This window comes from Oikopleura dioica, chromosome PAR (genome assembly GCF_907165135.1).
Source record: "Oikopleura dioica chromosome PAR, OKI2018_I68_1.0, whole genome shotgun sequence".
NCBI lineage: Eukaryota > Metazoa > Chordata > Appendicularia > Copelata > Oikopleuridae > Oikopleura > Oikopleura dioica.
Window position 1 is genome coordinate 3,656,028 of NC_137293.1, and position 20,125 is coordinate 3,676,152.

Consider the following 20,125-nt stretch of genomic DNA (forward strand, 5'->3'; position numbering starts at 1 on the left):
ATAAAATTAATAAAAATAAAATCTTGATTTCAAACAACGAATCTTTCGCAATTTTATTTTAATAGCATAGGACAACATCGTCGATTCTTATCAATATTTTGGCATCCCGTTGCAGGATTTGCGAGTTGGAAATTTTTCATTTCAAAAATTTTAGTCGGCGATATGCGGACAAAATTATCATGGTGTCTTGCATCCCTTTTATTTAGCCTAGAGAGTACTGTAGAAGCACAGGGTTGGAAAGAGAAGAAATCCTGGCTGAAGAAATGGGCGAGAATGGGTCCTCAGCCAACTCCTGTGGAGATAGTGACAACAAGGAAGAGTAGAAAAATAACAATTTTATAAATAGGCTTTATCGTTATTCAATCTTGAATTTTTTTTGAATTTCAATAATTTCATTTCTTTACGGGATAATTTATTATTATTCTATGAATCATCTATGTTCTAGTTTCATACTCACTTTTTGTTCTTTCTTACCGGTATTAACAGTCTTGTATAATATTTAAAAATCAAATATCCTCAGAAATTTATAATAAATTATCATATCTACCAAGAAACCCAATCATGTTTAGGGTTTCTCATGATTTCGATGAAAATATAATCGTGGAATAAGAGGTTTTGATAGGAAAAAATGAATCGAGATTGACGTAAATTAAAATCATGATACCAAATTTCCTTCTTTCAGTTTTCTCGAAATCAAATTCGAGTGAAAAAATACGACTAACGAAGATTATGTAAAATATTATAACGAAGTTAAAGGCATTATCACTTGATTTTGACTCGCTAAAGTCAACTAGAAACAACAGCAATGACTGTCGCCGCCGATGAAGGATTTGTCCTCCAGACATCGGCTTGTAATGGTGTTACTTGCGGCGCTGCCGAATTATGCGTCGAGGATCAATACGCAGCTGGCGGATATCGCTGCGAGTGCGATGCCGGATACAGACTTTACAATACCACCTGCAAAGAAACGATTCTAGCGACCGAAACGCACGAATCAAAAGTCGTCTTTGACGCTCAACAAGAAGGAACAATTGCAGGGAACGGGGGGCAAACGGCAGAAGAAGGATACAAAGAGCAGTTTTACCCATCATCTTTGATCGATCAAAGCCAGATAGAGATTTTTGTAGCTGAAGGTGGATACGCTTCTGCGGTCGATTTTCGCTCAGATGGATTTTACGCAATTCTTCACTTGGTCATCGAAATAGTCATCGACCCGAGTGCGACATTGACGACGGACGATTTGGATACAGCCTTGTCGGGTGAATCCAGATCGCTAAGTTACGAGGGCAGCTCAGAATTCGACAGCGTCATATACGATAACGATTTGTCTTACGCCATCATGGAGTGTCCATTCTATCAATATAAAGGAACGGAATTATGAATAATTATTTTAATTTTTTTATTAATCCTCTCATAAAAATCTATGCTCTCTATGACGAATCATTTTTTAAATTTATTTGAAATTCCACCAAAAAAGATACCTGTGGCGCCTATGCTTGCCGGAAATCATGCGAGTCTGAAGCCGAAGGACTGACTGAATACTGCTCAGAGCTTTCCGTCGCATCCTGCGAGGCGGGATGCTTGTGTGATTCTACGATGGTGCAGTTTTCGCGCGATTTCAGCTCTGCTTGTGTCCCTGTTAGTGAGTGTCCACATTTGAATTGCCCATCGGGAACACAATATAACTGGACGCTGACGGTCGATTACGATACTGGTTTTTGTAAGGACGACGATGAGTGTTTGACTGATCCATGCGATCCTTATGCTACCTGTACAAATACATATGGGAGCTTCGAATGCGCATGTTTATCAGGCTGGGGTGTTGAGCTATTCAAATTTATGTTGCTAAAGAGCCATTTTTTACCCCAAAAGGTTTTACTGGAGACGGATTTACCTGCTCGGATATCGATGAATGCGCTGATGGACTTGACGATTGCGATGTAAATGCTGACTGTTATGATACTATGGGAGGATTTGAATGTACTTGCATCGCTGGATGGAAAGGCAATGGAACATTTTGCGAAAACATGGATGAATGTACAGGATTTGGTTGAATTTGACGTAGAAAAAGTATGGTAATCAGGATAAAATTTATGTCATCAATAAGCATTCTTTCCATTCAACTTTTATGGAAGAAGCTCCTCCTTGTGACTCAATTGGCGGCTTGTGCACGGACACAGTTGGCAGTTTCACGTGTGCTTGTGATGCTGGTTTTTCCGGAGACGGATTAAATTGCACGAACATTGATGAGTGTCTTTTGAGTCCATGCCATGCTGATGCTGTCTGCGATGATTTGGTGGGAAGCTTTACTTGCTCCTGTAAACCGGGCTATTCCGGCGATGGTTTCGTCTGTCAAGATGTAGATGAATGTTTAGTTAGTGGGTTTCCATACTAGCGACTTTAACCCAAAGAAAAATCACGAGTTTGTCTATTTTTATCATAAATTTTGCTTAGTTGAAACCCTTTTTTGAGACAATCTTGACAATTGCGATGCAAACGCAAACTGTACCAACTCTCCGGGGACCTTTTCCTGTTCCTGTAATTCTGGCTACTCTGGCGACGGCACCAACTGCACAAACATTGATGAATGCGCAATGGATACCCATCTGTGTGATGCTCAAGGGACATGTGTTGACTTGGAAGGATCGCACTCCTGTGTCTGTGACTCAGGATATGAAACAGGCGGCGACGGATTCTCTTGTGTCGACATTGACGAGTGTGCCGTCGGCACTGACAATTGCTCTGCCGATTCTGACTGCAGCAATACTGTAGGAAGCTTCACATGCGCTTGTAAAACCGGCTTTTCTGGAGACGGATTGACCTGTAGTGACATCGACGAGTGCGTATCTTCTCCTTGCGTCGGTCTAGCCACATGTACGAATAATCACGGCTCCTTTACGTGCACCTGCGGGACGGGTTTCACCGGCGACGGAATTAACACATGTGATAATATCAACGAATGTGACTCCTCTCCTTGCGATCAATACGCTAGCTGTACAGACAACATCGGAAGCTACACCTGCGTTTGTAACAGTGGCTTTCTCGGAAACGGCTTCTTGTGTTTTGACATCGACGAATGCGCTGGAGATCCTTGTGTAGCACTTGCAACTTGTAACAACATCCCTGGCAGCTTTGAGTGCCCTTGTAACTCGGGATATGAAGGTGATGGAGTGACGGAATGCACGGACATTGACGAGTGCGCGTTGGACTTTTGCGATACCAACGCTTCCTGTAACAACACCATTGGCTCTGTCGACTGTACATGCAATGTTGGATACAGTGGCAATGGAACTTACTGCGAAAACGTCAACGAATGCGATCAAGTAGACGTTTGTCAAGAATATTCGACGTGTACGGATACTGTTGGCTCCTTTTACTGTACCTGCAACGCTGGGTACAGGCTTCATACTGCACAAATTGGATCTGAAGATGGCGACACGATTGATTTGTGTGTGGAAATTGTTGATTGCCAGGTATTGCGCAGGAGAGAAACGGAGAATTTTTCGTGCGATTTTAATCTTTCGCAAAATTATAATCAAAAATAAAATTAATTTTTTTTTTCGCGGTGAGAAAATGAGAGTCCGTGAGTCATGGAAAAAACTGTATCTGAAGCATGATCTCAGAAAATTATCACCTTCACTGGGTGATGGAAAATTATTGCTTTGTCATAATCAAGCCGATATTTTTTTATTAAATATTTTAATTTGTCTGAATAGAGCTCGAAATTTCCGAGTTTCGGACGATTTACGGGCGAAATTTATCATAATTTTCAAGATCAGTGACCATGAGTGTAGGATGGCTTCCGTGGAGGGTGTTCGCATAGCTGCGCAGCCGGGGAATGCCTCTGCCCAGCTTGTTGGGAGCTGGGACTCAATGGAAAAGATTGCTCCCCGAGTCCTCAGGAGACAGAGGTGGTATGCTCCGCAGCTGGCATTGATATCAAGAGTAAGGGAAAATATTGGTGTAGAGACAGAATTTTTTGACGCAATCCTTTTCCTGATCGTTTTTTAATTACTAAAATAGTGAGCGATTGCGTCGTTGGCGACAATACAGTTGAACTTATCGAAGGAACCTGCAAAGCAGTTAAAAGCCAGGATGGAGCTGAACATATACTTGCAACTGCTCTTAACGAATGCGGAACTTCTGCGCTTCACAAAGGAGACTGCATTATGTTCTCGGTAAGAAGACATTTTAATTGACAAAGCAAATAAAATTTGTTCAGAATCAAGTGATCTTCACTCCTCCAGAAGTCAACGGACTCATCATTCACAAAAAAATCGCGGCCCAAGTTGATTGTTTCTTCAATGCAACAGCATCGGCAACGAATACTTACAGAGTTGTTAATGAAACCGAACCAGAACCATTTGGAATTCAACTCAAGAAAGGATTTTCCCCTAGATCTATCTTGTTTCCTCTAAATCGCCTCTCTCATAAAATGTGATTTTCGGGAAAAAAGAAATCCTTATTAAAGAGCGTATTTTCGTTAGGCCGACCTCAGGTGACTCCAAACGAATTTCTCACTGATGTCAAAATTTTCAAAAGCGATGACTATAGTGAAGAAACAGAGCTAAGGACTGATTTGACATACGAAAATAGGATTATTTTTTCCGTGAAGCTGGATTCAAATCATTTGCAGGATGGAGGTTGGTGAAATGATCTACGGCTCTGTTCGTGCTGTCAATCCTATCGATGGAATATATTTCATGATAGAGGTAAGATTTAGATGCTTTGACAGTGGAATCCTTCGAAATCCGGCAGCTTTCACCTTGCGGATAGACGTCACTGTGTTGTGAATTGAATAGCCAGAGACCGGATCTGAAACAGACCATCATCTGATCCCAGACAGGATATAGAAATGATTCCATCAAGACAAAAACCGGTTCAGAAAATATTTTTATCCTTCTGATTGATTCTCTTTTTCTTGAATAATATTTCAGTCATGTGCCGTCGTAGATGAAGAGACAGGCCGAGAATATTCTTTCATTTCCGACCGATGCCCAAATAGAGCGCTAGATGGGCAGCTTGCTATCCCAGATGCGGAGGAAGTCAGATTCGCTTTTCGAGCGTTCTCGTTCACGGGAGGAGACGGAAACCAGCTATCCGTCTCGTGCCAAATTCAGGAGTGTTCCATTGAAGATCCTACAAATCCCTGTGAGATAAGCCCTGTTTGCTGAATAAATTAAAGTTGTTCTTTGTAAAAATATTCGTTAATTTTTTTTTATTTCTAAAATATCGAATTCGACTACATGACTGTATATGATAAATGTACCTGATGATATAAAGGTAGAAACTGATATAGAAATATGACTTCACCATTTTAAAAACCTTCCGCAGGCCCTTTGATCTTTAGCAAGTTAGATTTTATTTAATAAAAACATGTTTTGTGATAAAAAATCTTTTGTTTGAAAAATGCCGTAGTTATTAATATATTTTATGTTATTATTCGTAAAAATGTATCTTAAAATTTTTATGTAAGAGTGAAAATCGAATTTCCTGACAAAACCTCAGAAATGCAGAAAAAACAATGCTGAGCATCCTTTGTCTTTGAGACGATAGACAAGGGCGCCCAAGCTCAATCGCGAAGCTACGTTCCAGTGCTCTTTGGAAGAACATAAAACCCCCCATCCCCAAAGTCAATCGCATCATATTTTGAAGCCCTCGTCCATCGATAGGTCCCACGATTACGCATCGACGATGAAAGTTTTCTTCATCTTTGCACTTCTCTCCGTCGCTCTCTCTGCCGCAGTCAACAATTCAAGTCAAGACAGAAAAATACACCAGCGAAAAATCGAAGCTGAATTCCTCAGACGACGACAACTTCTCGAAATTTACATGATCAGAAGGCACATGCGACTTTTTTAACCTGTTCTCCTTATATTCAATAACATAATTGAAATTCAATGAACTCAAATAAAGCATTATTATCGACGACATTCAAATTAAGTCTCAGTTTTAAAATCCTTTGATTGCATATGAATGAGCAGCGAAAGGGCTTGCGTGAGCCGCGAAAACCGTTAATTTTGCCCAATTTTTTGGTCGTCTTGATCTTCTTATACTCATCAGGGGTGCTTTCCACAAAATCTGGGCGTGATAACTGTACCTAAAATAAAACGTGCTCTAAATTGTAGAGCCTACAGACCTTCTGTAGTTAAAAGGACATGCTTAGTGTATTTGTCATTATCAGCGTGCCCCCTCCTTAATTTTAGTGCTGACTTTCGGTCATTCTGAGGGGTGAGAAATTCTCCCTCAGAAATTAACATAGATTTCAATTGCGAATGAGAGTTGATTTATTCAATTTTACTGTAATGTACAGAATGAATAAATTTTATATTTGTAACCAAATTTTTCAATTTTCCGCCGCAATGTTCGAATATCATGAATCATGATTTATAATGAATTTAATTTGAAAAATATATGTTGTTATTTATTCTCTCAGATTCCACCAAATATAAAGGGCAATAAAAATACAAATGTGGTTCAATTCCATAATTGGGTTGTATAAATTTCGAACATTGTCGTATTTCTGGCGACTAGCTCAACTGGTGTCAGTTTCATATTAGATAGATCAACGTATATGAACTGGCTTCTGACGGCGTACGATGTATAAATCTGTCCATCATCAATTACTGCTTCGACGTGTTCAAGAAGAAGATTTCCGTCCATTTGAAACCCATGGAAGTTAACCAACGGCTCCATCAAATACTTGTTGATAGAACTGATTTCTTTCTCGCTGTATTCATACATAATTTCATCGAGCTTAATCCAGTGACCCTAAATTTATGGTTTTTAAATTGTGCCATAATTTATGGCCCATAAATAAAGAAAAGTACATTGTACAAACGATGAATATTGATGAATCTTTTGACGTTCAAAAAATTAATGCCGACCGTGATCAGTAGGAATCCTTGATTGTTTTCGATCACTTCGACGAATGCTTGATAATACTCTTTTGAGAAGGGAATATCATTCGGTAGTGAATAGTACTAAAAATCTTTGACGAAAAAAAAGACAAGTCGATAATATTTACAGAAGATTTCCAAGGCGAGTCTCCAATTCTTTTCTTTTCGTAAAAGTCGACTCTCAAATGATCTGACACAAAATTGAAGACGCCCTTATTTGCAATATGAGGTTTCTCTGGGTATATGTTTGTACTTACAAAATGACCATCGAGGGTCGTGATGCCTTTTATTGCATTTCTGAGAACAGATGTTCCAAAATGAGTGAAAGTCTTCATCGGCTTTCGCTGAGGGATTCGATGGAACTGCCTTTTATCGGCAAAATAGCAGATATCAGGCTCATGCTGGACACCGCACGCAAAAAAGGTCATTTCCTTGTCCATCAGACCCGCTCCAGTGACGAATAATCCGTGTTCAACATCGAAAGGTTGTTTGACCCAAAGCTTCCTGTCTAGCTTGATTGTTTCATTGTCGAACCGATGAATGTACGCATATTGCTCTTCATGTCTGTATTTGAAAAGATAGCTCTTTCCTTCCATGAAGATTATTTCTAGTTTCTCTGAAGCACCATTGTCTTCAAACGTTTTCAAAGAATGGCCAAAGATCTTCTCTGATTTTTCATCAAAATTCATGATCATTAAGTATCTATAACTTGATTTTTTCGTTGATTAATTATCAATGATAATAGAAAATAATTAAACCAAAAAACCTTTCATCTTTTGTGTAGAAATTTTGCTGCCAGGAGAAAGAGGAAGGTCTTTTACTGAAATTTAAGGGTACACATATTAGTGTTCATTTATCCTTGGCGAAGAAGAAGTCAAACATAAACTGTAGATAAACTTTCAATAAGGAGAAATTAATCTACCCCTGCGTAAAGTTTGAAGTTTGAATAATCATCGGAGTTTCTGTTCTGTAAACATTTTTGATGCATTTAAATTTCGGACATGGGCAGCCATTTGGACAATTTTTCTCAAATGGGCAATCTTCTCTTTTAAAAGATCAGATGCAATCCGGCAAATCTCCCGGCATTCCTTGAATTGTACCAAATTCCGAGTATCTTCCTGGCAAAGTGCTTCGCAAAGTTTATGGTCCGTTTTCGCGTTATAAATGCACATGTTTCTGATCGCCTTATTTTCTTTTGGGGAGAAAATTTCAGGGATGACCTTTTTGGCAAGCCGTTTTTGAAAGATTCGAGGCATTCGGAAATATTTGTAATCAGCGCTGTATGGATTTCCGCAGTTGAAAACAGGTCTTGTGCATTTTCCGAATTGGACCTTTTTAATGCACTTTTTGTATTCAACGACGCAGGCAGAACCAAAGCTTGGCTTGAATCTCGATCTTTCCAAGCTCAAATAGTTGGAAATCATCATAACCGAGATCCAGAAAAGACTTCCGAGGGTCAAATAAGTTATCTTTTGTCGCCAAGTACTATTTCCGTGCTTTTTCATTCGAAAGATACTTTTTCGGCGTTTTACTCCTCGTTTTTCTTGAAAGTTGTCGCCAATATGGTCGCCGGATTCGATGAGATAATATTTTGCTTTTTCAGAATCGTATCTTTTTATTTTGTAGATTCGTCCCTATTAACAGGGATAGAAAAAATATTTTGTATGAAAATAAATTAAAAAATGATAAAATATGTTTTTTATTTATTCATAATTACAGTTATTTTCCTCTTTTGTGGACATTTTTTGTCCCAAATTTTCGAAAAAATGTCCACAAAAGTGGGCAAAAGTCTCCAAAAAATGTCCCGCCGTTGGCCCTACGGGGTAGGGCCTTAAATTTTTTTCTTCGATAAATTTTTCTTCGAAAAATGCCAAATTTCATCATTGATACGCTTATTTTTTGCCTTTTTTACTATTTTTGGTAAATTAAACTGTAAAAGCCATTGATTTCTTTGAAAAAAACTCCTGATTTAAAAAAAAAACACCTTTTTTCTTCTTCTTAAATTTTCTCAGCTGAACAAATGTCCACAAAAGTGGAACATTACCCTTGGAAAAATGTCCCACAAAAACCCCTTAAAATGAAGAAAATGTCCACAAAATTGGGGTCCACTAATATATTTATCTATTATCAATAATAATAAAATTTTTAATAATTAAGAAATATCTGTTTAAAATCAATATCTTCTTGTATTGAAAAATATTTCTATCCTAATCTTTGAATGGCAATGAAAACATACAACCTTTTTCATTTTAAATTTGACGCTTTTTTCTCTCTTTGATGACAGTTTTTGCGCTATTCTCTTACAAAAATAATGAAGATGCTAAGAAGTACTAGTTGCTGAGAAAAAATAGTAAAGATGCTGAGTTTCTGGCGAGTAGATTTCCAACTGTCAAGGTCTGAAATGGCAGGTGAAGGTTCTTCAGGTTCAAAGCTTGGAAAGCGGGTTTCTGAACTGTTGAATCGTCGAAAATGACAATTTTTAGACTCTGACATTTCCTCATGTCTTCGTTAATTTCTCGTTTTTTTGGGTATACGGTACTCTTTTTTGAGATAATAATTATTGAAGAATTGTTATGAATGTTGAATGCTACTATTGTCGCGCTAAAGGAAAAATTTACAAACTACCAGAATTCGAGACTGCGAGAAATAAACTTTTCTTGATAAAAAATGGAGAGGATTTCGAACTCAATTTTCAAGAAAAGAGAGAAAAGCGAAGGAAAAGCGTTTTTCGCATGAAAAAGCACGGCAACAGCACTTGGAGGCAGAGGTTAACTTATTTGAGCCTTGGAAGCACTTTCTGGATTTCAATAATGGTCATCTCGAATGTCCTGAATTTCGAAAGAACAAAATTCAAGCCGAGTTTTGGGTCCGCTTGCGTTGTCGAGTACAAAAAATGCATCAAAGTCGCGGATTTCGGCGAATGCACCAAAGCGCTTAATAATTGTGGGAACCCCTATCATGATGATTTCAAACTCTTCAAAATGCCAAAAATTACCAAAAAGGTTTCGATCAAACAATCCGTTCCCGAAAGCTTCAGCGAAAAGGAAAATGTAGCCATTCGAAACATGTGCCTTTTTAACGCGAAAAAGGATAAGAAACTATGCGAAGTTCTCTGCGAAACTGGTTCTTTTAGAAACTTTCATGAATGCAACGCTATATGCTCAAGTGCATCCGAATTGTCAAGGAAAGAAGATTGCCCGTATGAGAAAAATTGCCCCGACGGATGCCCTTGTCGGAACTTTCGCTGTAAGAAGAATATTTATAAAACAGAAACGCCAATAGTTCTTCAAACATCAAGATATGAAACGACTTACAAGTATGGATATGCTACGTTTGAATTGGCTGAAAGGTAGGGGCCCTACCTTTCCGGACCCTACCGTAGGGCTAAACACTTTTTCCTTCAGTTGCCTCAATTTAAATTCTAGTTATCGACATGTTCTACTGATCGAATTCAACAAAGACTCGAGAAAAATTGTCGGAACTAGAATAAAGACCTTCAATTACGACACTTACGAAACGTTCCAAATAATATTCATGCAAGGGAAACACTTACTCTTTCAATATAAAAGAAGAGCGCCCTTTGCGTATGTTCATCAAGTCAACGAAGACAACATTGAGCTCAAAATGCAAATAGCTGTTAGTGAGCCATTTTACTTCAATACCGGATATTTTATCACCGGTGCCGGAAAAGTCGGTGTTGGGAATGAAATGAGCATTTTCGCCTGCGGGGTTGACTCTGATCCGGATGTTTGCTATGTTGCTTACTCGAGTAAATTCAAACGAACAGCTTTTCGAAAGCCTGCCAAGACGTTTGCTTTCGGAGACCTTCAGTTGAAAAATTCGGTGAAAGGCTTTACTACCCACGATGGTTATTTCGTATGTCATTAAAAAAAACAAGAAAAAGAACTATTTTTAGGCCGTCTTTAATTTCGTTTCCGACCATTTGAGAATCGACTCTTATCAGAAATCAAACGACGGAAAGTCTCCATGGATGTCTTCTTTTTATACAATACCAAAAAATATGCCTCGTTCGAAAAGATTTTATCAAGCCTTTGGAGAACTTATTATAGATGATCAAGGAATTCTCATGATCACAGTTGGGATCAACGATCTGCTAATCAAAAGATGGATAAATATTCATCGTCTCTACTCTGTAAGTCAATCTCTTGTAATCAAGATCGAACAAGGGAGGAAAAATTCAGGGCATTTGGATCAAGCTCGACGAAATATTCTTCCCATTCAATGCGAAGCAACAGTATTTGATGATGAATTCAATTACCTTCATGTCCGATATCGATGCTTTCTCTATCGATGGAAACTTGCTACTCGAGACAATAAGCTATCCATTCGCAGGAAGCATGAGTGAAAGAAGCACATTTGTTTATGTAGATATTCTGAATTTGGACTGGATTCCCGTCGAGCTTTCTTCCCCGAATGCCAAGATTTTCGATGAGTACACGACTAAGATATGGAAATGAGAAATTTTTTCTGGATTTCTCTTCTCCAAATATCGAAGCCATAATTTTTGATCAAATTTGACATATGCTAATTAACATCTAAGATGAGTAGGGGGTCCACCGTGGGAAAATCGATTTTTTAGCATCCTCTTATAGAGATGAATGATACATCAATGGAAAGCTTATGATCCACTGATCATTTTAACATATGACTCGGGGTCATAAGAGGTCACATGAGGTCAACTGAGGTCAAAATATGATTTTTCTGAAAGCTGATTTTTATTAGGGCTTTCATGCATGAAATTGATCGCTGATGATCACTGATCATTAAAATCGGTATAAAAACTTCATCCGGATCAATCTTGATCCATCAGAGTGAAAAAATTAAAAATTCGAAAATCGTAAATTTCACTGATAAAACTCTTCTACTACTGTTTTTTATTCAATAAAAACTTGTTATTATTTGTCCAATTTTGGATTTTTTTCCTTTTTTTCTAATTCTTAATATGATCCCCTGAGGGCAATGCCCTGAGGCAATTTTGTGCCCAAGTGAATTTATTGCAAGTTTCATCGAACACGCAAAGAAGTTACTACTTAATAATCAGAATTTTGTGAATTTAAAAAAATGAACATTTTTTTTCTAGAACACCCAAATAGAAAGCCATAACAGCAAAAATCAGTAAATTCGCTTCAATTTTCGTGAAAAAACAATAATCGTGCTCACATAGCTCCCGCAAGGGTGTCTGTGGTAAAAGCTCCTTTGATGGCATAGTTCCGAGAGCTTTTAGATAAGCAGCAGCTATCTGTGCACCACCGACGGCGGCTCGCAAAGCAACAGCTTGAGTCGTCACCCCCTCATGCCTTCGAAGGATGATCCCCTGGTTCATTCTTGGCTAGCATAGGAAGCTTCTTTAGGGAGCAAGCCTCTTGGGGAACAAACACGGACCAAAGAGTCAAGGCTGGAAGGCCTCTAAAGACAAGGGAGGGCTCTTAACACGGACCAAGGCGTCAAGGCTGGAAGGCCTCTAAAGACAAGGGAGGGCTCTTAACACGGACCATAGTGCCGAGGCTGGAAGGCCTTGGAAAAAACAGAACAAGACGCAATCAATTAAGTCACGGACGGGGCCAAGCCGACCCGAGGGAAGGCCACACCATCATATTCAATTCAATCATCGACGGGACCAAGCCGACCCGAAGGGGAGGCCACACCGGCATGTTCTCTCACAACCCTCTTACATTTCTGCGGTCACTCTCTATGGGTGCGGGGTACCAAAATCGAGCAGTCGTAAGGGTGTACCTGAATACTCCGTACACCCCAAAAGGTGTTCCAAGTAAATTTTTGTCTTCCAGTAAATGTCTTCAAGCAAAGATTCCTCCGGAGGACCTCTTTGACAGTGTCACATGACTTAACTTTTGATATTAATGATCGATGATTTTGTTAAAAAAATTAAAAATTTGGTTCTTCCAGCAACATTCTTCCATCAATGGAGTCCTCCGGAGGACAAAGATGAGTCATTGATGGCACATGATTTATATTTTATTCAAATGAGCAAATTATCATCGAAAAATGGTGATGAAAAAAGTGTCATCGTCGGGAATCGATCACCTCGATTTTCATAGAGAGGTGGTTTTTAGAGAAAGAATTGGCTCTAGAATTTTTTGCCCCAGAGTGCCCCACCTGATTTTTGTACCATTAGATAGCATTTTTCGCGTAGATTAAGATGAGAATGGTTTCTCATTTGAATCTTTTGGAAGATTTTTTTAAATCGCAAATTTGTGCTAGCTCTAGCCTAAAATTCAAATTTTAGGGATGAAAAAGGGATTTTTCTATATGGTCGTAATGGAGAAAAATGATCCTCAGTATTGATCGAACTTATTTCATCAATTACTTTTCATGTTCAGAAGGGTTTAGTTTTACCGAATTTTCCCACGGTGGACCCCCTAAAGATGAGACATCTGTACATGAAATTAAATCAAGACAATTGAATAAATTAGCACACAAGATATTGAGATTTTTGTAAATCTCCACAAATGGTCTGAAATTTATTCCTGAAATCATCCTATGATCATACTTTGACAGTTAAAAATTCCAAAAAATTACTCCGTGTCGGGGAATCGAACCCCGGTCGCCCGCGTGACAGGCGGGAATACTCACCACTATACTAACACGGATGATACCCTTCGCCATTATTAGACATCATAATCCAATTTCTATGAGTTTTCAATTATCCTTCATTTATTTAAATTTTAAAATAAACAGTGATGCACAAAAGACAGCCACTAAAAGCAACGCATCTTCTTTTTACAATCCATTCGCTGTTCTTCTTGAAGAAATGATTCCAATGAGACCAGAAAGCAATCCAGCTAAGGCGACCATAGCTCCACCGATGTAGAAAGGCAGAATGTAGCTACCGGTTGACTGGACAATTTGACCCATTCCAACAGACACCTTAAAAGGATGATTTTCAAGATAACGCTCACGGTTGGATTCGCTTACAATCATACAGCTGATTCCATTAAAAGCAGTGCTCAATCCAACACAGCTCATTAATTGGCCCTCCAGCTTCACCACTTTCAGGAAATCGGACAGTGTTACAAAAGAAAGTCCTCCCCAGCCACCTAAGATTCATCGTATCGTAATTTAACTAGAGGGGAAATACCTTGAAAAGCTCCAGAATAGATACAAACGAAGGCAAAATGAATATTTGAAGGCATAAGAGGTAGTAGAAAGAATGATAGGGACAAGTTGAGGCAATTGAAGCAGAGGAAATAATGACGATTCATCCAGTCCCTATCTGATAAAATCCCGATCGGGATTCTAAAGATTATTGATTCTGAAAAATTTTTAACGAAAATCTACCTGCAGGCGAGTTCGGAAGCGCCCATGATAGTAATCATCGATGCAGCAGTAACTGGAGTCAGGGAATAAGCACTTTGGGAAAAGGGGGAGACATAGAGGACTCCAGCAAAATATCCACCATTCAGGATCGCTTGAGCGAGCAAGTACAGGTACAACTCAGGGAGGGAGAAGATCTTACTGTTTTTCAGCTCGGCATTCTGATAATTTTTGTAAAGATGTGCGTCTTTGAGCTTTTCCTGTCAAATTGAGCAGTTGTCTGGTTTTCTTCCATCTCTTCTTGGTTTGCAATGAGTTTTTCTTCCTTTTTCTCGGCGATGATTTTGGCCTCTTTTGACTTTGGTGTATGCATGAGGGCTCCAGCAATGAGGAGGTTTAAATAGATTCCACCAAGGATCAAATAGTACCCTAAAAAGTAATAAAGCTTGCACGAGTTAAAAACAGATCGGATATGATGTTATCCGAAAAAGAGGTGAAAGGAGTGCATACCTGGGACAGTGAATGTTTCCAGAAGCCATGCAATTATTAGGGGAAATAAAAGCATGCCAACTGAGGTACCACATGATCCAATTTGAGTTGCCATCGTTCTTTTGGCTTCCCAATAAACTGCAATTTGATTTAGCGCGGCCATAAAAAGAAGTCCTTTCAGCAGGGCTTCAAAATCAGAAAACCATAATCTCCTTATTTTTTTATGATTATTTATAAATATTAAAAATAAAATTTTTTTGAGTAACTCAATTTTTATTCATTAGATTGTTGCCGAAATTTTAAAATCGTCTTTGTTGATAAAATATTGAAACCGTAACAAACATGACGGAAATGATGAAGAACGAAATAAGGGCCACACTGAAATCATACAAACGTAATTATTGAATTCTTGCAATAAATTCACAACTCACGAGAAAAGCCGAACAAAGTAAAGCATCACATGCATCAAACCCACCAAAACGCCACTAACGACCACAGTTCTTCTATTCCCAAGCTTTGCCAAAATCGGTGACCCAACAAGCCCTCCGACGATGATGCCGATCGAGAAGATTCCAGGGATGTAGTTGACCGTCACAGCTGATAAGTCGTAGAAACTTTGCATTGGCCCAAGAAGCACGGAGAAAGATCGGCAAAATCCAAAGACCTTTTTCGGAATTTTTATTGAAACTTCAGAAAAATGTCGAAAAATTAATTTTCCTTCAAAAATCCCTGCCAGAAAATAAACCAAAAACATAGCCAAAACTGTCGCCCAAGCCCACACTCCCCCATCTTTCTTCATTTCTTCTCTGATTCTCAAGTCCTAATCTTCAAATCTCGGTTTATTTTGTCTCTCTTTCAGTTTCGTTGGTTTATTGTTACGCACTCAAAAAGGTGAGCCGCTCAATATTTTTTATTGTTCTTGACCATCATTTTTTTTCTTATTGTTTTTTTCTCGTTCTCGTAGTAAAAAAGGAAAAGTCAGGTTAACTTTTTGGCGAGGACCAAAAAATGCTGTGGGCGATATTGAACGATGACGCACCAACTTGAACCTGAAAGGGTTGAAAAATCGATGATAAAAGTGAGATTCTCTTGTTGTTATAAAATAGCTTTAGGGCGGGCGGAAATTCGGAGAAAAGCAAATTTGGATAATGATCGGCATTGGAAGTCAGAATGGCAATAAAGCAAACAATTCGTCGGTGAAGAAATAAATTGATGAAACTACTTTAAATTTATACAATAGGATAGAATAAGTAAAAAAGGTGTTGATGTTTACTTTTAAAAACACTTCCGTTTAGAGGTATTCATTTCTTTGGCAAAGAAAAATTCATTCCGCAATATGAGCCACTACAGCGGTTTCGGCAACGAAAAACATTTGCATTTTTTTGACGAAGAAGACAGTTCTTCTCCCGCTCGAAGACGTCTTCTTCGTGATTTAAGACGTCTAAAAGAAGACCCACCAACTGGTGTTGACGCCGTTCCCACGGAAGAGAACTTGCTTTTCTGGAATGGTGTCATTTTCGGCCCTGAGAATACAGCCTTTGAAGGAGGAACCTTTCATCTGATTCTCTATTTCACAGAAGAGTATCCGAATAAAGCGCCGGAAGTGAAATTCACTTCAAAAGTTTTTCACCCAAATGTGTTTGCTAATGGCTCAATTTCTCTTGATATCTTGGAAGAGAACTGGTCTTCAAATTACGATGTGTCTTCAATTTTGGTAATCAACATTTTTTAGAAAATGAATTAGTCTTCAGATCATGGCTGTTGATTTCGAGTCCTTTGGTTTTACCCGGCATTTTTTTCCGGGCAACCCGCAGATTTTTCAGCGAGTTACTCGCACGGAGAGTCTTTTCACGGGCTACCCGCGTTACTTGTTTTCTCCTTTCCGCCGAGTAGCTCGCGATTACCCGCAACCCTTTTTGTCGAGCCAATCAGACGAGCAAATTTTCTTCTTTCTAGTCGAAATTTTCGCGAGTAGCTCGCGATTATCCTTTACCCATTTACTCGATTTACTCGCACGGGTCTCCGCGCGAGTAACCCGTAGAAAAATCTGCGGGTTGCCCGGAAAAAACTGCAGGGTAAAACCAAAGGACTCGAAATCAACAGCCATGCTTCAGACAGTCTGAAGTTCAGACTTCGATTCGAAATCTTCTCGATGAACCGAATCCGAACTCGCCTGCGAATACCTTGGCTGCTCAGCTCTTTACTGAAAACAGAGCCGAATACGATAAGAAAATCGAGGAAATCGTCGAAGCAAGCTGGAGATCCTAATGAAAATTATGAGAGTAAAGTCGTAAATGCTCATTTCTTATAACAGCTCATTGCATACAGACCCGACAGGCTACCTTGGTACTGTAAATCTCCACTGAACAATCTACAAATAAAACAGAACCGAATCACGATGAACTAATGAATTTCGAAAAATCAACATGGACCTATCCACTTCGAAAGAGCATAATGTCCAGAGCATTAAAATTTTAGTTTCGTCTGAAAAATTGATCTTGGCACACGTGAAGGTTCTAAAAACGCTCTTTATTGGAAGTAAAAGCTAAAGAATGAAACAGAATTATACAAACTTCTGGCAGAGAGAAAATTCTAGAGAAGAAAAAGAAGAAAATTTTAATGTGGAAATTTATCGTCCTGAATATTTTATTCGCAGGAAAGTTTTTGAAGGCAAAAAATACAAGAAAAAAGGTCTTTTTATGATTTTTATCATTGAAAAACGGAAGAAAGGGATGACCTTAGGAGCATTATTCGCGATGATTTCGAACAAATGGGCCGTAATGAGCGATTTCGACAATTTTCAAGGCGGAAAGACAAAAGCATCCATGGGAATTTGGGTGAGTCAAGCAAGTTTTCTTTTATTAGTACTTCGGGTCGTAATACAGTAAATATGCGCTGTCCTTGAAGCTGTCAGAAAATTCACAAAATAGCCATTTTTCAGTGCTATAAAATTGTATTCTAGCGATATTGCTCACAAAACTCGCCTGGAATGGAAGCCTGTGATGTCAATTCTCTCACGTCTTTGAACAATCATCCAGCAAGTGTCATCATCAACAGAGTTCTTGGAGTACTTTCAGTCTCTTTTATGTTCATTTCCTTCATTATTCTCAATTTTTCGACGCTTACTTTTTTCCGTCTGCCCGTGGAGACATTCAAACGCCTCATCCGAATTTCTTCCATTTTCATGCTCCTTGGATTTGCTCTTATATCTGTTACAACTGTCATTTTCGCAGTGGAGATCAAAAAGTCTTGGGATGCACAAGCAATAAGAAACTCTTGTATTTACTGTTACATTATGCAATGGGACTTTGGCTGGGCACTGTATCTCATTTGGTCAGAAGCTTTCATTATGATACCTACAGGGAAAGGATTTAATATGGCTAGGGTTAGGGTTAGAGTTCTTCTTTGAAGAAGAAAACACTAGAATGCAAATCTTAAAAAAACTTTTGAAGAAATCCTTACCTTAGCTATCATTTTAATCTGTCTGCCGAAAATTATGATACCTAATGAAAAATTTGACCCGGAAGAAAACTATGAAGAAGAAATGAAGGAGTTTCAGCCACCAAGAAAATACTCGTTTGATTATTCTGATGGATACATTTAATAAAAAATGAGCTATCTTTCCATTGCTTTCAAAACCATATATATAAATTTCCAATAGTTTAAAAAATTTTTTTTCGCTTTAGTATTGTTGAAATATTGTAACCACGATCAATTAAGTTTTGAATTCTAGCGTCATGTTTTGGTGGGCGATCTCAATCGTATTTGAAAAGGGCCCCTTTTGATCCAAGCTTTGCTCTTGGTCATATCACTACTACGCAAATGTTTGCCAAAAGCCTCAAGATCAGCTTTTTTTGTCATGTGTGCCCAAAGAAAGAAAAAAAAGAGAAACGAATCTCGAAGCAATTTCTGAATTTTTTTTTTGAATGTTGAGCTAGAATCAAGACGAGCCAATAAGCTGAAGGACGTACTCAAGCTGTAGTTTTATGCCTTTATGATTACAAATCGGGCGCGAGGCCAAATAAAAAGCTCAAGAGCAAGGGCGAAAAAGTAGGAAATAGAGAGATTATCTGCTGAAACAGAAAAGAACAATTTGATATCAAGGAAGGGAAAATGATTCTGAAACAGAAGATCAAGCACTAAGATGAAGTTTCTATTCAAAGGAAAAGCTCAAAGATATGACTATTTTCTTCATTATAAAATACCTCAACTACGAACAGGGATAACTTTAGGGTTTTACGACATAAATTTATTTTTAACAAACCTATATGGAAGGAGATTAATATAAAAACAACTTCAAGAAAATAACATTATGATTTTTGACGAATTTAAAGAGTCTGTCGGTCAAGTCTGTCATTATAAAAGCTTCTCAAAGTCATATTTTTCCTCTCCTTGCAATCTTCCTCTGCTGATCCCCATTCCCCAGCTATTCTGAACGATGAGCTCAACGAACACTGCCACCAAATCCCGAATCATCAGAGCATGAAATGCTTCTTTTCAGAAGATGAAAAATTCTCACTGTTTTGTTCCTGCGGAGAGTCTGTCTGCGATGAGACCTGGGAAAAGACATGGAAGCACAACTCGCAAGAAGTTCAAGTCGACGAAGATGATATTACGAGAAGATTGACGCTCAAAGGCGGTTCGGCGAAAAATGGCTACTCGGAACTCGATATTTTCATGAAACACAGTCTCCAGGGCAATTTCACTTGTTTTTCGAAGTCAGATTCGTCATCGGAAGTTTCAATAATGGAATATCATATTGCCGTTCCTCATCTAGACGACAAGTTCCAAATCGACGCGCGAATCCGCTCGCCTTATTCAGAAGATGCTCTTTTCACGACAAAAGTAGGAAAGGAAATCGAGCTCGAATGTAAAGCGCCTCTTGGAGAGCCGGAGCCGGAAATCAGCTGGTACAGAAACGACAAAGCAATTGACAATCACCGCCCGCGGAAAGTCCAAGGAAAATCCATTTTGACAATTCGATCTGTAAAGCTTGAAGATACCGGACTATACGGGTGCGAAGCAAGAGCTAGAGTTGGCTCTCAGTTATTCAGTAAATTCTCTGAAAGGGTAAAAATCCTGGTGGAGTCGAAGCCAAAGATTTTCGATCTTCTCATTTGCCCGGAAAAGAGAGTGAATTCAAGGGCTTCGCTGAGCTGTGAATTCAGGAACGGAGATTTTAAGATGATGAACATTAATCTCTTGAAACAGTTTTGGAATCTCTGTTGTTAGAGGCGAGCCACTGCCAGAAATTTACTGGGAAAAATGTGAAAGTGATGAGAAAAAGAGCGATCCACAGAGAAACGAACAAGGGTGTAAAAAGTGGGAAGGACCTAACAATACACATGTTAATGAAAATGAACGGACGGTGCGAAGTACGATCAATTTCAGGAATAGCTTCTTATGATTGAAATATTTTGTAATGGTAAAATTTTAACATTTCT

At 38.7% G+C, this 20,125-nt stretch overlaps 3 protein-coding genes and 1 non-coding gene across 4 annotated transcripts; 2 read left to right on the forward strand and 2 right to left on the reverse strand.

Annotated features, from left to right (window-relative positions):
* Positions 1–1,479: 1,479 nt before the first annotated feature.
* LOC145701275 (uncharacterized) lies at positions 1,480–4,441 on the forward strand. Its single transcript, XM_081778497.1, has 7 exons — positions 1,480–1,813; positions 1,873–2,049; positions 2,139–2,378; positions 2,473–3,473; positions 3,795–3,945; positions 4,024–4,178; positions 4,223–4,441. The coding sequence occupies exons 1-7, from the start codon at positions 1,597–1,599 to the stop codon at positions 4,439–4,441; spliced, it is 2,160 nt and encodes a 719-aa protein (XP_081634623.1). The 5' UTR covers positions 1,480–1,596.
* Positions 4,442–4,474: 33 nt separating this feature from the next.
* Positions 4,475–5,174, forward strand: LOC145706006 (uncharacterized). Its single transcript, XM_081783514.1, has 3 exons — positions 4,475–4,570; positions 4,635–4,712; positions 4,938–5,174. Exons 2-3 carry the CDS (start codon positions 4,638–4,640, stop codon positions 5,172–5,174), a joined length of 312 nt encoding a protein of 103 aa, XP_081639640.1. The 5' UTR covers positions 4,475–4,570; positions 4,635–4,637.
* Positions 5,175–13,456: 8,282 nt separating this feature from the next.
* Positions 13,457–13,528, reverse strand: TRNAD-GUC (transfer RNA aspartic acid (anticodon GUC)). The gene has a single exon. It is a non-coding gene; the product is annotated as a tRNA-Asp (tRNA).
* On the reverse strand, positions 13,463–15,770 carry LOC145701276 (monocarboxylate transporter 1-like). Its single transcript, XM_081778498.1, has 9 exons — positions 15,415–15,770; positions 15,113–15,345; positions 15,019–15,059; positions 14,703–14,855; positions 14,438–14,621; positions 14,217–14,393; positions 14,017–14,174; positions 13,854–13,975; positions 13,463–13,805 (listed from the first exon to the last, which is right to left on the reverse strand). Exons 1-9 carry the CDS (start codon positions 15,478–15,480, stop codon positions 13,659–13,661), a joined length of 1,281 nt encoding a protein of 426 aa, XP_081634624.1. The 5' UTR covers positions 15,481–15,770; the 3' UTR covers positions 13,463–13,658.
* Between the last annotated feature and the right edge of the window lie 4,355 nt (positions 15,771–20,125).

Excerpts from the sequence above, each read along its gene's own strand:
- LOC145701275 (XM_081778497.1), top strand. The coding sequence starts at position 1,597 with ATGGTGCAGTTTTCGCGCGATTTCAGCTCTGCTTGTGTCCCTGTTAGT. Across the intron at positions 3,946-4,023 it reads AGCTGGCATTGATATCAAGA|TGAGCGATTGCGTCGTTGGC; the intron begins GTAAGGGAAAAT and ends TTACTAAAATAG. Across the intron at positions 4,179-4,222 it reads GAGACTGCATTATGTTCTCG|AATCAAGTGATCTTCACTCC; the intron begins GTAAGAAGACAT and ends AAATTTGTTCAG.
- LOC145706006 (XM_081783514.1), top strand. The coding sequence starts at position 4,638 with ATGGAGGTTGGTGAAATGATCTACGGCTCTGTTCGTGCTGTCAATCCT. Across the intron at positions 4,713-4,937 it reads GAATATATTTCATGATAGAG|TCATGTGCCGTCGTAGATGA; the intron begins GTAAGATTTAGA and ends ATAATATTTCAG.
- LOC145701276 (XM_081778498.1), bottom strand. The coding sequence starts at position 15,480 with ATGAAGAAAGATGGGGGAGTGTGGGCTTGGGCGACAGTTTTGGCTATG. Across the intron at positions 15,060-15,112 it reads TACTTTGTTCGGCTTTTCTC|TGTGGCCCTTATTTCGTTCT; the intron begins GTGAGTTGTGAA and ends GTATGATTTCAG. Across the intron at positions 14,856-15,018 it reads CATCATTTCCGTCATGTTTG|GACTTCTTTTTATGGCCGCG; the intron begins TTACGGTTTCAA and ends CCCTGCTGAAAG.